At 42.7% G+C, this 17455-nt stretch overlaps 1 protein-coding gene across 3 annotated transcripts in view; it reads right to left on the bottom strand.

Moving 5' to 3' along the window:
• The window catches only part of SLC7A8 (solute carrier family 7 member 8), a 56360-nt gene that overhangs the window by 34412 nt on the left and 4493 nt on the right, over positions 1-17455 (bottom strand). The window contains exon 1 of one of the 3 annotated variants that reach the window (XM_082617602.1): positions 11324-11417. The exons of the other annotated variants lie outside the window; for them this stretch is intronic. Within the exon in view, the coding sequence (XP_082473728.1) occupies positions 11324-11393 (70 nt within the window). The 5' untranslated portion in view covers positions 11394-11417. Of the gene's footprint in view, positions 1-11323; positions 11418-17455 lie in introns of those variants that run through there. 3 annotated transcript variants of the gene reach the window in all.

Below are 17455 nucleotides of genomic sequence, written 5' to 3' on the forward strand. Positions count from 1 at the left end.
ACCAGCACCTGCAGGGGTACTCTCACCTTTGATCTGATGCAGTGCCTTTGGGATGTGTTAATCCCCTCCAGGCAGGTATGTCTAGCAATAATTCTCCTTAGAAGTAAGGGAAAGAGGAGCAGACACTGGACACGTAGAGACCAGGAACTTGGTTGGGTACTTTACATGCATCATTTAATCCTCAGGACAAGCCTATAGAGTCAGATACCATTTCTCCCATTTTACAGAGGGGGAAACTGAGTCTCAGAGATACCAAGTGCATCACCCAAGTCCACACAGTAGTAAGTGGTGGTGCAGATTGAACTAACTGGGCTGAACGTAGTCCAGCCAAGGTGGTGACAAAGGCCTTACTTAAGGCTGGCTGGAAATGGAAGGGCTGGAAAAAATGGGCTGTTCTGAGACCGGCTACCAGTAAGAAAGCTTTAAAAATGAGCTGAAGGGTAATGCCTTTGGACAGATTGTGGTCACACCCTGTGTCTGGGGGTCTTCAAGACCCACAGGTATGGACAGCACTCCTGGAGGCTGGCCTCTACCCAAGACACACAGCCCCACCCTTGGTGCGGAGCATGAAATAGCCCTATCAGAACAGCCCTGGTAGTTTGGAAGTGGTTTGTCGGGGTGCAATATGTGCGAAGCCTCAGCACCATATTCTTCCAAAGGTCGCTCCCCTCCATTGTCTCATGTGCCCCTCACTACCACCTCATGGAATCAGGAGGAGGAGGAAGTACAGGCGTTTCTATTTTACAAACACAGAGACTAAGACACAGAGGGGTTAAGTGGCTTTCTCCAAATTCCACAGCTACTGGTAGGTAAAACTGGATCTAGAAGTCAGTCTCCTGATGCTTAATGCGAGGGCTCTTTCCTCTAATCCACTTTTGATCTGTGTGCAAGGGGATGGTCTGCTGCTGAGAGGTGAGGCTGGCCCCAGGGACTGAATGTTGGCTACTAGGATGTGTGTGTCAGGCGGGGGAGGAGCAGAAGTGTGGAGGCAGCTCCTGACATGTTCCTTCCTAAGCTTTCCTTTGTCCACTTCTTATGAGTCCAGGGATCAGGGTCTGTGGGATAGGTGCTTTGAAAGCTCTCTCATCATGCCCCACCCCGCCAAACTAATGAGGGCCTGGGGGAAGAAGCAGAGACTAAATAGATCCAGGTCGAAATATAGAGCTGGCGGCCAGCTGAGGCCAGTTGGATTTGACAGTGTTCTGAGGACACCTCAAATTCCCACCATCTCTCTTTAGTGGTTTGGGGACTTCCCTGGCAGTCCAGTGGTTAGGACTCTGAGCTTCCAGTGCAGGGGGCTCGGGTTCGATCCCTGGCCAGGGAACTAAGATCCTGCATGCTGCACGGCACGGCCAAAAAAAAAGAATGCCCTCTCTCCAGTGGTTTGGAACAAGTTCTGGGCTAAGTAAGACGCAGAGTATACGATTTTATGCTCTAATTTCAAAAACTGACTTTCGGATCTCAACTACAACTCAACCTCAATCCAGTCCTGAAACTTTCACTTCTAAACCAAAATTCAGTCAAAGGGGAAGAGAAGAGAATATTCACATCCTAAAAGCAGTAATATTTCATTCTTTCGGGACGTAGAATATGCTGCCCCTTTTCAAACTAAAAAATTGCTGTGTGAGATGAGTAATGAGAGAGGGAAGGGCCCAGGAGGAGCATAAGAACAGCCAAGTGGTGAGACTGAAATACAAAATCGGAGGGCCTGGGGCTACAGCTAGATTCAGATGGGAAGGAGGCACATTTATGTCTCAAACAGGCCTTCTTTCCCCTAGTGCTAACTCTATCCCAACAGAACAGGGCTGCATATAGAAGTGAAGCTAAAAGAAACAATCCCTCATGTTCAAGTTTGTGATCTAAACATCAGGCAAAGAGAGATAGAAAAATGAGATCCCAGGTGCCACCAGTTCTTAAAGGCTTTTCCTTTTTTGGTATTTTTATTTAAAGTCCTAGGCTTGGAATGAGAGCACACCTTTCTGCCCTCTTCTGTCCTCAACCTGTCCCCATGTGTGCTGTGCGTGGATGTTGGGTCAGTGGAGACTAAAAGGGCCTCCTGGTAGCATCCCAGGACTCAGGACACAGTCACCCTGTCAACTGACCCTTCACCTGCCACACTAAACGTGAGATGGGATTGCTGATAGTGCTGAAAGGTAATAGTAAACTCCTTGCCTGGCAGGAATTTATCAGAAGAGTCATCTGTAGGGCATTTTAAAGCCAGGCAAGAAGAGAGAAATAGAAGGTTATAAAACTAGCTCGAGGGGTTAGAAAAACAGTCAATATGGGAGAAAAACAAGGTTTGGCTTTGGTCTTTAAGGTGCCAAAAGGGTGGTGGGGAGATAGCTAGGCAGTTCTCAGAACCAGGAATGGCTGCTGCCACAGGGAAAAGGGCGGTGGATGTACTGAAAAGATTCCATCTTCTCAGGAATGAGGAGTGTCAAAGTTCCACTAAGGTTCTTAGAAACCACTGCAGTGGAGATGAGTGAGCACTTCGGTTCTCCTGCTTTCGTTCTGACATTTCCACAGTATGTGCCCCTCCCCATCACCCCAGGTGGAGGGTGGGAGGTGAAAGACCAACAGCCCTTTTCGAGGGTCTGACTACTTCCTGTCTCCACTGATTTGGATAATGTGTCCTTCCATGCAGCTGCCGTAGTAGATGGTGAGGGTTGGCATTGGGACAAGAGTTCTCGTTTTATAAAACTTGAGCTCTCCCCATCAACAATCTTAATTTTGATCAATTAAAATGACAAAGATAAAAGTGGAAAAAAAATTGAATTATGCTAACCAAAACTGAGCGCTACGGGATGGGAAGGAGAGGAATGCCTTGCCCTGATTCTAGGAAGCCGCTACCTAGAAAACCAGAATCAGATGTCTCCTCCCCCTTAGCAGCCTCTAGAATTTCTACAGGGGGAGGAATGTCACTTAGAGCACAGCTATGTACTGGAGCCCAAAGAACATTCACATTACATTTACTTAAAAGTGATGCTGGGACTTCCCTGGTGGCGCAGTGGTTAAGAACCCTCCTGCCAATGCAGGGGACACGGGATCGAGCCCTGGCCCGGGAAGATCCCACATGCCGTGGAGCAACTAAGCTCCTGTGCCACAACTACTGAGCCCCCATGCCACAACTACTGAAGCCCATGCACCTAGAGCCCATGCTCCGCAATAAGAGAAGCTACCGCAGTGAGAAGCCCCTGCACCGCAAAAAAGAGTAGCCCCAGCTCGCCTCAACTAGGGAAAGCCCATGTACAGCAACAAAGAGCCAACACAGCCAAAAATAAAAAATAAACAAACAAATAAATAAATAAATTAGACTACAATTCTGCAGCCTGTGGAAGGAAAACCACATTCAAAGAAAGACAAACAAAATGAAAAGGCAGAGGACTTTGTACCAGATGAAGGAACAAGATAAAACCCTAGAAAAACAACTAAATGAAGTGGAGCTAGGCAACCTTCCAGAAAAGGAATTCAGAATAATGATAGTGAAGATGATCCAGGACCCCGGAAAAAGAACAGAGGCAAAGATCGAGAAGATGCAAGATATGCTTAACAAAGACCTAGAAGAATTAAAGAACAAACACCTAGAAGAATTAAAGAACAAACAAACAGAGATGAACAATACAATAACTGAAATGAAAAATACACTAGAAGAAATCAATAGCAGAATAACTGAGGCAGAAGAACGGATAAGTGACCTGGAAGACAGAAAGGTGGAATTCACTGCCGTGGAACAGAATAAAGAAAAAAGAATGAAAAGAAATGAAGATAGCTTAAGAGACCTCTGGGACAACATTAAATGCAACAGCATTTGAATTATAGGAGTCCCAGAAGGAGAAGAGAGAGAGAAAGGACCCAAGAAAATATTTGAAGAGATCATAGTCGAAAACTTCCCTAACATGGGAAGGGAAATAGCCACCCAAGTCCAGGAAGTGCAGAGAGTCCCAGGCAGGATAAACCCAAGGAGAAACATGCCGAGACACATAGTAATCAAATTGACAAAAATTAAAGACAAAGAAAAATTACTGAAAGCAACAAGGGAAAAACGACAAATAACATACAAGGGAACTCCCATAAGGTTAACAGCTGATTTCTCAGCAGCAACTCTATAAGCAAGAAGGGAGTGGCACGATATATTTAGATTCGACGGAGAAATCAAAAGCTTTACAGACAAGCAAAAGCTAAGAGAATTCAGCACTGCCAGACCAGCTCTATAACAAATGCTAAAGGAACTTCTCTAAGTGGGAAACACAAGAGAAGAAAAGGACCTACAAAAACAAACCCATAACAATTAAGAAAATGGTAATAGGAACATACATATCGATAATTACCTAAAACGTGAATGGATTAAATGCTCCAACCAAAAGACACAGGCTCGCTGAATGGATACAAAAACAAGACCCATATATATGCTGTCTACATGAGACCCACTTCAGACCTAGGGACACATACAGACTGAAAGTGAGGGGATGGAAAAAGATATTTCACGCAAATGGAAGTCAAAAGAAAGCTGGAGTAGCAATACTCATATCAGCTAAAATAGACTTTAAAATAAAGAATGTTACAAGAGGCAATGAAGAACACTACATAATGATCAAGGGATCAATCCAAGAAGAAGATATAACAATTATAAATATATATGTATCCAACATAGGAGCATGTCAATACATAAGGCAAATGCTAACAGCTATAAAAGAGGAAATTGACAGTAACACAATAATAGTGGGGGACTTTAACACCTCACTTACACCAATGGACAGATCATCCAGACAGAAAATTAATAAGGAAACAGAAGCTTTAAATGACACAATAGACCAGATAGATTTAATTGATATTTATAGGACATTCCATCCAAAAACAGCAGATTACACTTTCTTCTCAAGTGCACACGGAACATTCCCCAGGATAGATCACATCTTGGGTCACAAATCAAGCCTCGGTAAATTTAAGAAAACTGAAATCATATCAGGCATCTTTCCTGACCACAACACTATGAGATTAGAAATCAATTACAGGGAAAAAAACGTAAAAAACACAAACACATGGAGGCTAAATAATACGTTACTAAATAACCAAGAGATCACTGAAGAAATCAAAAAGGAAATCAAAAAAGACATAGAGACAAATGACAATGAAAACACGATGATCCAAAACCTATGGGATGCAGCAAAAGCAGTTCTAACAGGGAAGTTTATAGAAATACAAGCCTACCTCAAGAAACAGTAAAAATCTCAGATAAACAATCTAACCTTACACCTAAAGGAAGTAGAGAAAGAAGAACAAACAAAGCCCAAAGTTAGCAGAAGGAAAGAAATCATACAGATCAGAGCAGAAATAAATGAAACAAAGAAAACAATAGGAAAGATCAATAAAACTAAAAGGTGGTTCTTTGAGAAGATAAACAAAATTGATAAACCTTTAGCCAGACTCATCAAGAAAAAGAGGGAGAGGACACAAATCAATAAAATTAGAAATGAAAAAGGAGAAGTTACAACAGACACTGCAGAAATACAAAGCATCCTGAGAGACTACTACAACCAACCCTATGCCAATAAAATGGACAACCTGGAAGAAATGGATAAATTCTTAGAAAGGTATAACCTTCCAAGACTGAACCAGGAAGAAATAGAAAATATGAACAGACTAATCGCAAGTAATGAAATTGAAACTGTGATTAAAAATCTTCCAACAAACAAAAGTCCAGGAAATTATGGCTTCACAGGGGAATTCTCTCAAACATTTAGAGAAGAGCTAACACTCATCCTTCTCAAACTCTTCCAAAAAATTGCAAAGGGGACTTCCCTGGTGGCACAGTGGTTAAAAATCTGCCTGCCAGTGCAGGGGACACGGGTTCGAGCCTTGGTCCAGGAAGATCCCACATGCCATGGAGCAACTAAGCCTGTGAGCCACAACTGTGCACTCTAGAGCCTGCGAGCCACAAGTACTGAAGCCCGCGTGCCCAGAGCCCGTGCGCTGCAACAAGAGAAGCCACCGCAACGAAAAGCCCACTCACCACAACGAAGAATAGCCCCTGCTCACCAAAACTAGAGAAAGCGCACACGCAGCAATGAAGACCCAATGCAGCCAAATTAAAAAAAAAAAAATTGCAGAGGAAGGAACACTCCCAAACTCATTCTATGAGGCCACCATCACCCTCATACCAAAACCAGACAAAGATACTACAAAAAGAGAAAATTACAGACCCATATCACTGATGAATATAGATGCAAAAATCCTCAACAAAATACTAGCAAACAGAATCCAACAACACATTAAAGGATCATACACTATGATCAAGTAGGATTTATCCCAGGGATGCAAGGATTCTTCAATATACTCAAATCAATCACTGTGATACACCATATTAATAAATTCTTCAATTAATTATTAATTCTTGCTGTGATTTATGTCAAAGAGTGTTCTTCCTATGTTTTCCTCTAAGAGTTTTGTAGTGTCTGGTCTTACATTTAGGTCTCTAATCCATTTTGAGTTTATTTTTGTGTATGGTGTTAGGGAGTGTTCTAATTTCATTCTTTTACATGTAGCTGTCCAGTTTTCCCAGCACGACTTATTGAAGAGACTGTCTTTTCTCCATTGTATATGCTTGCCTCCCTTCTCATAGATTAGTTGACTGTAGGTGCGTGGGTTTATCTCTGGGCTTTCTATTCCGTTCCATTGATCTATATTTCTGTTTTTGTGCCAGTACCATATCGTCTTGATTACTGTAGCTTTGTAGTATAGTCTAAAGTCAGGGAGTCTGGTTCCTCCAACTCTGTTTTTATCTCTCAAGACTGCTTTTGTTATTCGGGGTCTTTTTTGTCTCCATACAAATTTTAAGATTTTTTGTTCTTGTTCTGTAAAAAATGCCACTGGTAATTTGATAGGGATTGCATTGCATTGAATCATTGAATTAATTATTAATTCTAATTGAAGAATTAATAATGCTTCAATTAATAAATTGAAGAATACAAACCATATGATCATCTCAACAGATGCAGAAAAAGTGTTTGAAAAATTCAACACCCATTTATGACAAAAACTCTCCAGAAAGTGGGCATAGAGGGAACCTACCTCAACATAATAAAGGCCATGTATGACAAACCCACAGCAAACATTGTTCTCAATGGTGAAAAACTGAAAGCATTTCCTCTAACATCAGGAACACGACAAGTATGTCCACTCTCGTCAGTATTATTCAACACAGTTTTGGAAGTCCTAGCTATGGCAATCAGAGAAGAAAAAGAAATAAAAGGAATACAAATTGGAAAAGAAGAAGTAAAACTGTCACTGTTTGCAGATGACATGATACTACACATAGAGAATCCTAAAGATGCCACCAGAAAACTACCAGAGCTAATCAATGAATTTGGTAACGTTGCAGGATACAAAATTAATGCACAGAAATCTCTTGTATTCCTATACACTAACAACAAAAGATCATAAAGAGAAATTAAAGAAACAATCCCATTCACCATTGCAACAAAAAGAATAAAATACCTAGGAATAAACCTCCCTAAGGAGGTAAAAAACCTGTACTCAGGAAACTATAAGACACTGATGAAAGAAATGAAAGATGACACAAACAGATGGAGAAATATACCATGTTCTTGGACTGGAGGAATCAATATTGTGGAAATGACTATACTACCCAAAGCAATCTGCAGATTCAATGCAATCCCTATCAAATTACCAGTGGCATTTTTTACAGAACAAGAACAAAAAATCTTAAAATTTGTATGGAGACAAAAAAGACCCCGAATAACAAAAGCAGTCTTGAGAGATAAAAACAGAGTTGGAGGAACCAGACTCCCTGACTTTAGACTATACTACAAAGCTACAGTAATCAAGACGATATGGTACTGGCACAAAAACAGAAATATAGATCAATGGAACGGAATAGAAAGCCCAGAGATAAACCCACGCACCTACAGTCAACTAATCTATGAGAAGGGAGGCAAGCATATACAATGGAGAAAAGACAGTCTCTTCAATAAGTCGTGCTGGGAAAACTGGACAGCTACATGTAAAAGAATGAAATTAGAACACTCCCTAACACCATACACAAAAATAAACTCAAAATGGATTAGAGACCTAAATGTAAGACCAGACACTACAAAACTCTTAGAGGAAAACATAGGAAGAACACTCTTTGACATAAATCACAGCAAGATTTTTTTTGATCCACCTTCTAGAGTAATGGAAATAAAAACAAAAATAAACAAATGGGACCTAATGAAACTTAAAAGCTTTTGCAAAGCAAAGAAAACTACAAACAAGACAAAATGACAACACTCAGAATGGGAGAAAATATTTGCAAAAGAATCAACAGACAAAGGATTAATCTCCAAAATATATAAATAGCTCATGCAGCTCAATATCAAAAAAACAAACAACCCAATCCAAAAATGGGCAGAATACCTAAATAGACATTTCTCCAAAGAAGACATACAGATGGCCAAGAAGCACATGAAAAGCTGCTCAACATCACTAATGATTAGAGAAATGCAAATCAAAACTACAATGAGGTATCATCTCACACCAGTTAGAATGGGCATCATCAGAAAATCTACAAACAACAAATGCTGGAGAGGGTGTGGAGAAAAGGGAACCCTCTTGCACTGTTGGTGGGAATGTAAATTGATACAGCCACTATGGAGAACAGTATGGAGGTTCCTTAAAAAACTAAAAATAGAATTACCATATGACCCAGCAATCCCACTACTGGGCATATACCCAGAGAAAACCATAATTCAAAAAGACACATGCGTCATGAAGAACCTAGGGGTAAAACGGGAATAAAGACACAGACCTATTAGAGAATGGACTTGAGGATATGGGGAGGGGGAAGGGTAAGCTGTGACAAAGTGAGAGAGTGGCATGGACATATATACACTACCAAATGTAAAATAGATAGCTAGTGGGAAGCAGCCGCATTGCACAGGGAGATCAGCTCGGTGGTTTGTGACCACCTAGAGGGGTGGGATAGGGAGGGTGGGAGGGAGGGAGATGCAAGAGGGAAGAGATATGGGAACATATGTATATGTATAACTGACTCACTTTGTTATAAAGCAGAAACTAACACACCATTGTAAAGCAATTATACTCCGATAAAGATGTTAAATATATATATATTATTTGACCAAATTGCAGGCAAATGCAAAAAAAAAAAGACACATGCACCCCAATGTTCATTGCAGCACTATTTACCATAGCCAGGTCATGGAAGCAACCTAAATGCCCATCGACAGACGAATGGATAAAGAAGATGTGGTATATATATACAATGGAATATTAGCCATAAAAAGGAACGAAATTGGGTCATTTGTTGAGACGTGAATGGATCTAGAGACTGTCATACAGAGTGAAGTAAGTCAGAAAGAGAAAAACAAATATCGTATATTAATGCATATATGTGGAACCTAGAAAAATGGTACAGATGAACCAGTTTGCAGGGCAGAAATAGAGACACAGATGTAGAGAACAAATGTATGGACACCAAGCGGGGAAAGTGGTGGGGGGGGCGGTGGGTGGAGTGGTGGGATGAATTGGGAGATTGGAGTTGACATATATATACTAATATGTATAAAATAGATAACTAATAAGAACTTGCTGGGGCTTCCCTGGTGGCGCAGTGGTTGGGAGTCTGCCTGCCAATGCAGGGGACACGGGTTTGAGCCCTGGTCCGGGAAGATCCCACATGCCGCAGAGCGACTGGGCCCGTAAGCCACGGCTACTGAGCCTGCGCGTCTGGAGCCTGTGCTCCGCAACGGGACAGGCCGCGACAGTGAGAGGCCCGCGCACCGCGATGAAGAGTGGCCCCCGCTTGCCACAACTAGAGAAAGACCTCGCACAGAAACGAAGACCCAACACAGCCATAAATAAATAAATAAATAAATAAAAAGCAAAACTGTCAAAAAAAAAAAAGTCTTTATAAAAAAAAAAGAACCTGCTGTATAAAAAATAAAATTAAATTAATAAAAATAATTTAAAAAGTGATGCCTATTATATACAATCTTTAGTGTAATTATTTGATTAATATATATATCCCCCACTAAGACTGCAAGCTCTGTGAAAGCAGAAACTGTATTGCTTACCTGTGAAATGTCACATAGTAAACACTCTATAAATATTTACCAAGTAAATGATGTCTGATGTCAATCTAGAAATGATCTCCACAGAGCAATTTAATATACCTGTTTATATGGAGCCTCCAAAAGCTTTGAAATATGTCAAGTGTGTACTGTAGGCAAATGAGTAAAGCAACCTACTCATTTCACTGCTGAGTAGACTAGCTACTGTTACCATCTCCAATTTATGGGGAAAGAAAGTGGGGCAACTATTATTCTCATTTTTCCAAATGGAGAAAATGAGGGAGGTATTATTATCCCTATTTTACAGATGAAGAAACTGAGACCCAGAGAGGTAGTTATTTGCCTAAATCACAGGGTAAGTTAGTAGTAACTGGATTAGAACCTAAATCTTCTTTCACAGCCTTAAGCTTTTCCCTGAAAATTGTCAATTTTACATGCTCCACCCTATAGGCAATGAGAATGGTTCACAGAAGATGCTTATTAAAGAACTGGAACACAGATCTGATTCTTTCCTTCTACTGCAATACCACGTTCAATGATGATTTACATAATGTTCATGTCCATTACCTTACTTGATTCTCACAGCTACTTTCTTGGGTGCACAGGTCAGGCACTATCATCCCTATTTACCTTTGCAAAGACTGAGGTTCAGAGAGGCGAAGAGCTTTGATCAAAGTCACATACTGCATAGGTAGCAAGGCCTGAACCAGAGGCATGACCTTGGACTCCTGGCCCAAGGGTTCCTCCTACTCCAAGCTGCCTCTCCTCTAGAAATTACAGAACACACACCTTAACTGCAGGGTTTTTAGACTTTACACTGTCCAAATGAGGGTTATCTGGAGTGGCTTTGAAAGAGGAAAACTGGGGGCTTCCCTGGGGCTTCCCTGGTGGCGCAGTGGTTAAGAATCCGCCTGCCAATGCAGAGGACACAGGTTCGAGCCCTGGTCTGGGAAGCTCCCACGTGCTGCGGAGCAACTAAGCCCGCGCACCCCAACCAATGAAGCCCGCACACCCCAACTACTGAAGTCCGCGCGCCTAGAGCCCAGGCTCTGCAACAAGAGAAGCCACCGCAATGAGAAGCACACGCACCGCGAAGAAGAGTAGCCCCTCTCGCCACAACCAGAGAAAGCCCACGTGCAGCAACGAAGACCCAATACAGCCAGAAATAAATAAATAAAATAAATGAATTTATAAAAAAGAAAAGAAAAAGGAGAACTGGGAAAGGGCTTTTCTACCTTGGCTATGAACCTTTCTTGATGAGAGGTTGGAAGAAAGTTGATTATGGCAGAGATTTTTTTTCTCCATTGTTTTCCTCTTAGACTCATCAGCTACAAAGCCATTCAAGAATGAGATGCCCAACTGTCTGGTAGAGCCAAGGTACTGGAGGTCAGGGTTTCAATCCTCTCTTTCATCCACCCCAATTGGGAAAATAACCGTCTCATCACATAGATCTTCTTTAGTGAAAAATCAGTCCTAGAGTGCCTGGACAATGAGGTCCAGCTTGGCTTGTTCTGGCAAAGAAAAGCCAAGTGAACCACTCCATTAAAAAGGGGCCAAGTTGTATCAGTGGGCAAGTTGTCACTAGAAAAACTGCTGGAATTGAGAAAATCCACATTTGCCATGAATAACTGATGACTTCACCTGTGGGCAAATACTTATGTGATTCCTATTAAGGCCTTACTCACTTCCAGGCCTGTCCATGCTAGAAGGCTGTAGTCATCAAAGAATTTCCTAGGGCATGGAATTACAGACTTCTAATGCCCAAGAGACCCTCAAATCCAAAAGGCTTTGGCCTTCCCTACTGACTCATGCTCGTCTTGGAATCTAGCCAGAGCTTCTCCTGGCCCTTGGAGGTTCTGTCCTTTTCTATGATATCCAGAGAAAGCCAAGGTGAACCTTCTTTGTGCTTCTCCCACAAAGTGGCTGGGAGGGTCTCAGGCTTTTCAGGACTAGGGGAACAGCATGGAAGCAGTGTCAGCATATCGAGGCCAGGCTTTGATCCTCATGGCAGGCCTGGAATCTCACCATGCTTCTCACCCTGTGTCCACTTCCCATCAGGATTGTACAAACAGCTACCTCAGGGTGACGGCTGGTCAAGACTCCGACACACACCCTGTGGTGTTGCCATCTCCTGCCGAACAGAGATGTGGAAGGCGCTCTAGGACCCTGCTGGTTTGGATTCCATGCTAAAGAGTGAAATGGGTGCTAGACTTAGAGTCGGAGGAGCCATTGAGTTCTTGCTTTGCCACTCATAAGCCGTGTGACCTGAATTTTTCTGAGAGCCTCTGCTTCATCTGTTAAATGGGAATACTTGCTCCCTCCTTGCCTACCTCACAGGGTTGTTGTGGGGATGAAAGGTGATCACACATGCATGGAAACACTTTATAATCTGTTTAATGCCAGCAAATATAAGAAGCTACTAGGATTTATAGCAGTAGGGATAGAGATAATCTCTAGAAGACACCAATAATGGTCTTGTTTTGGAAGTTTGGCTCTGAAATAGCACTGCAGAGCCAGGACCATGAAGCATTGTCTGGGTACAATTTTTAGATGCCACAGGTGGGTGGCCAACAGGTAATTACATCTCAAGAAGTATTTATTGAGCACCCACTCTGTACATGCTTGCTTCAAAAGGTAATTGGGAAGTACTTGTTCACACATGGACTTTTAACATAATAGATGGAGCCAACCACCACCCACCAGCCATTGAAAGACAGGCATCCTGGCCTGAGGGGCTAAGAGTGCTGAGCCCTCAAAAATGACCATTAAGGATTCATATCAGGCTTCCAGCATCTCCTTGTCTGGTTGGGAAACCAGGCACCAGCAGTGAGAGGCTTTGTCTACCTCAGTGGTTCTCATCCAGCGGCAATTCTGCACCATCTCCCCACCCTCAGGGGACAATTGGTAGTGTCTGGAGACATTTTTGGCTGTCACAACTGGGGAGGCGGTGCTACTGGCATCTAATGGGTAGAGGCCAGGGATGCTGCATGGGACAGCCCCCCAAAACAACAAAGTATCTGGCCCAAAAGGTAATAGTGCCAAGGTTGAGATAAGCCTGTCATCATCTGGTTAATTCCTAAAGTCCTTTTCAAATCTGAACTTAAATGAGATTTGGGTGCTTGGTGTTTTGTTTGTTTTTTGCTAAGTGCAAAAATTTATTGTATATGGGAATAACTCATTTTTAAGCTAAAAAAATATTTTTTCAGCACACAACATTAAATTTACCACCTTAACCATTTTTAAGTGTACGGTATTGTTAAGCATATTCAGGGACTTCCCTGGCGGTCCAGTGTTTAAGAGTCCATGCTTCCACTGCAGAGGGCGCAGGTTCGATCCCTGGTCAGGGAACTAAGATCCCGAATGCAGCCAAAAAAATAAAGCATATTCACATTGCTGGCAGACAGGTCTCTAATGTATGATCTGGCTTAGACTGACTGCTATTTTTCAACGAATACTTTCTAAGCACTTACCCTGTGCCAGGCTGAATACACGGGGATGTGAAAATGAGAAAGACTCAGTCCCTGCCCTCAGGTAATCGTGCGGAGAAGTGAACATGATGCATGTGGACACAGAACTGACACCACCAGGGAGAGCAGAAGTTGCATGAGCGCAATTGTGACTCATGACAAGATGTTAGGGATGGAAAAGGTCACCGGAGGAGGCTGTTCAAAGAAAGCTTCCTGGAACAGGGAAGCACAAGAAGCTGATGAGTAAGTAGACTCAAGTCAACAGAGAGAAAAGGAAAAGCATTGGCTGCTTGATAAACAGGTCAGACTTGGGCTGAATTTGCCAGTTCTTCTCATCACCCAATCAACCTAATCTAATCTACGTTTCTAAACCAGAATTAGTGAGTGTGGAGGTGGGGTGGGAGTGGGGATTGGGGGAAGAGGAGGTGGTGGACGATGAGCTTAAAGGAGAGAACGAAACTAATATTTACTGAACATATACCATAGGATACCAGCCTTATTTTATTTAATTTATTTATTTATTTATTTTTGCGGTACGCGGTCCTCTCACTGTTGTGGCCTCTCCCGTTGCGGACCACAGGCTCCCGACGCGCAGGCTCAGCGGCCATGGCTCACAGGCCCAGCCGCTCCACGGCATGTGGGATCTTCCCGGACCGGGGCACGAACCCGTGTCCCCTGCATCGGCAGGCGGACTCTCAACCACTGCACCGCCAGGGAAGCCCTACCAGCCTTATTTTAATACTCAACAAGAAATTTCTATTTTACTGATAATTAACTTGTTCCAGGTTACCAAGCTTGTAAATAGGGAAGTAGTTTAAAAATCCAGGACTATCTCCAAAGCTCTTCCTGTTCTGTGATATCATCAATGGTTCCTCCCTTTCCACAACATGCTGACACAAATCATGGAAAAATTCATTCTGTGCTTCCTACTTCCAGCATCAGGGCCCACTTAACAAATGCCTCCTTATCCCTAAGGCAACCTGACCTGGCTGTATCAGCTGCTGAGTAAACACCCTATGCAGAATTGTACTCTAAAGAGGCAGCTAAAGCATTTACGCATCTCACAGATGTACAAACAGACACCTTGAAAATCTATATATACTGAGAAAAGTACACTAGCAATTCTGCAGCAATGGAACACCCTCTGGGTTGTCGACCTTCACAATATGCTGCTCAGTGTGAGGCTGCCCAGAGCATCTTAAGGCATAATGTGAAATCCTCTCCCCAGAAGTGACGTCACTGGTAATGCTGAAGATATTTACAGCAGGGAGCAAACCAACGGGAAGACTCATGACCGTGTCGAAGGATGAGGCATGAGATGCAATCGATAAAGCTTCTCAGCTCAGACTTCATTCATTCTATAAATAAAACAGCTTAAAATAGACTTGAGAGATAATTTGGCTTCTTAGAAGTAAAATTTACCGGTGCTTAGCACAGGGCCTAGCACATAATGCTGAATGAGTGTTTGCGAAATGTTAAATATGGGCCGATCCGGATCCTATGACCAGCAGCCCCTACCCCTGAGCCAGGGAGCTGTCTGCACTTTGCCATTCCAGATGTCCAGGGAGAAGAGCCGGTGGGGGGGTGGGGTGGGGAGGGTGGGGAGGGCTCTTTTGCAGGCAGGTTCTGGGAGGGGAACAAGGCATGATCCTTCTCGCTCTGTACGCTCAGCTGGGAGTTAAAAATTAGAAGGGATGGACTCCTAACTTTCTGTTGTTTGGGGTGGTTCAGAATATATTCTTGGGATTATTTGCTCATGCCTGCTTTTTTGATAACCCCTCACCCCCCCCAAAAAAAATAACAACCAAACAACAAGAGCAACAACAGACATTCCTGAAGCATTTCTTTGCAGGCAGCTGTGCTGCTGGATTAACCCTCAGAGGAAAGCAGAAAACCTTGGTAGCTGGGCAACTTGAAAGCCTCACCCAGTATGCCCCATACCTCCATGCCACTTCAGTAAGCCGATTTCATTCAGAAAAAGTGATATATATGGTGCTGGCCTCTCTGAGAAGGTCATCTGATCTGGGTACAGGGTGTTTTTGTGTTGCTGCTTTTCTAAACAGAATGGGCTGTTTGGTTCTGTTTCTTGGAACATAGTTTTTTACCTGCTGGGTTTCTATTTTCTTTCCCTAACCTAAGTGTCTCCTGCTACTCACTTATTCTGCATAACTCTGCTCTTTGAGAGAACATATTGCAGCCCTGCCGGTAGCAGGCTCAACCAGCTTGCTCCTTGACCTCCCTGGTTCCTGGCATGAAGCAACAAGATACCTGGTTCCAGCCACCCTGAGCTCCATGCTGTGGAGCATTTTGATTAAGCCCAGTGGCTTCAGAGTTCAATGACCTGGATGGGAATCCTGGCTCTGCCACTGTTCAGTTACTTATTCATCCAATCCCATCCTTTCTATCACAGTACTTATTTCATGGGATTCGATGAGAATATTCATAAAGCACTGATCAGGTACTACGAATTGGGTGCGTAGTAGTGCTCAGGAAATGGTAGCTACTTATATTATTATTATTATTATTATTACTACACCGCTGGGTATAGCGTTTCTCTATTCACTAAGATGTGTTTATTTTGACAAGTGTCGTAGTTGGCTTCTGTCTGAGTTTTCTTTGAGAACAATGACAGTTTTAAACATGTTTTCATCATGAATGAACCAAATGCTAATCCTTCCATGTTTAAAAAAAAAAATTGAAGTTCAAACTCGAGAAGCAATTTTCACACTCCAGCCTCTGGTTAACATCCAATTGACATTTTGGGGATTAGAAAGCTAATACATCAAATTAGAGACTAAAATGTAAAATTTTCTAAAGTGGTGTAAAAACACACAGGTCTGAAAATCTTTTGGACCTGAAATATTTCCAAATCAGTCCAGTGCCATTTCAGTATGGTTATACCTATAGCCACACTTCTTTGTTGACAAATAGCCTTTAAAAGAAGGTTTCCCCCAATTTTTCCAGCATCAGACATCCACGGTCTTTCCAGACTCCAATGTCAGGGTTATGGTCCTGCATGTCCCACTGCCCCACCACACAATACACACCAGCCTCCCTCCTGCCTCTCTTGGTTACGAATTAGAAACGGGGAATGGCTAAGAGCTTTGGCTGTGGAGTCAGACCATCTCAGCAGTCAGTTGTGTGATCCCAGGCAAATTACTTCCCAGCTCTGTGACTCAATTTCCCCATGTTTAAAATAGAGTTATAGAGACTTCCCTGGTGGCACAGTGGTTAAGAATCCACCTGACAATGCAGGGGACACGGGTTTGAGCCCTGGTCCGGGAGGATCCCACGTGCTGAGCCTGCGCTCTAGAGCCCGTGAGACACAACTACTGAGCCCATGCGCCACAACTACTGAGCCTGCACTCTAGAGCCCGCGTGCCACAACTAGTGAAGCCCGTGCGCCTAGAGCCCGTGCTCTGCAACAAGAGAAGCCACCGCAATGAGAAGCCCGCACACCGCAATGAAGAGTAGTCCCCGTTCTCCGCAACTAGAGAAAGCCCGCGTGCAGCGACGAAGACTCAATGCAGCCATAAATAAATAAATAAAATAAATTAATTAATTAAAAAATAAAATAGAGTTATAATACCTATTTCCATAGGACTGTAGTCAGGATTAAATAAGGTAATATATGTAAAGAGTTTATAGCACAGGAACTGGCATTTAGTAAGAGCTCAATAAATACTATATTTTAAACATCTTGTTCGCTGAAAGAGAGTGGTCTAATAGCTAGACCTGCATCCAATATTGCTCTGCAGCAAATATACCAAGGTAACCCGTAAACATACATTGTGCTAAAAACAAAATGGTCTAACAAATCATGAATCTTTTCTGTAGGCTCTGTAGCTGAACTAGTGCCTTCAGACCTAGATTCTGGGTACATACCTAAATACATAACTG

This window comes from Mesoplodon mirus, assembly GCF_964341445.2.
Source record: "Mesoplodon mirus genome assembly, chromosome: 4".
Taxonomy (NCBI): Eukaryota; Metazoa; Chordata; class Mammalia; order Artiodactyla; family Ziphiidae; genus Mesoplodon; species Mesoplodon mirus.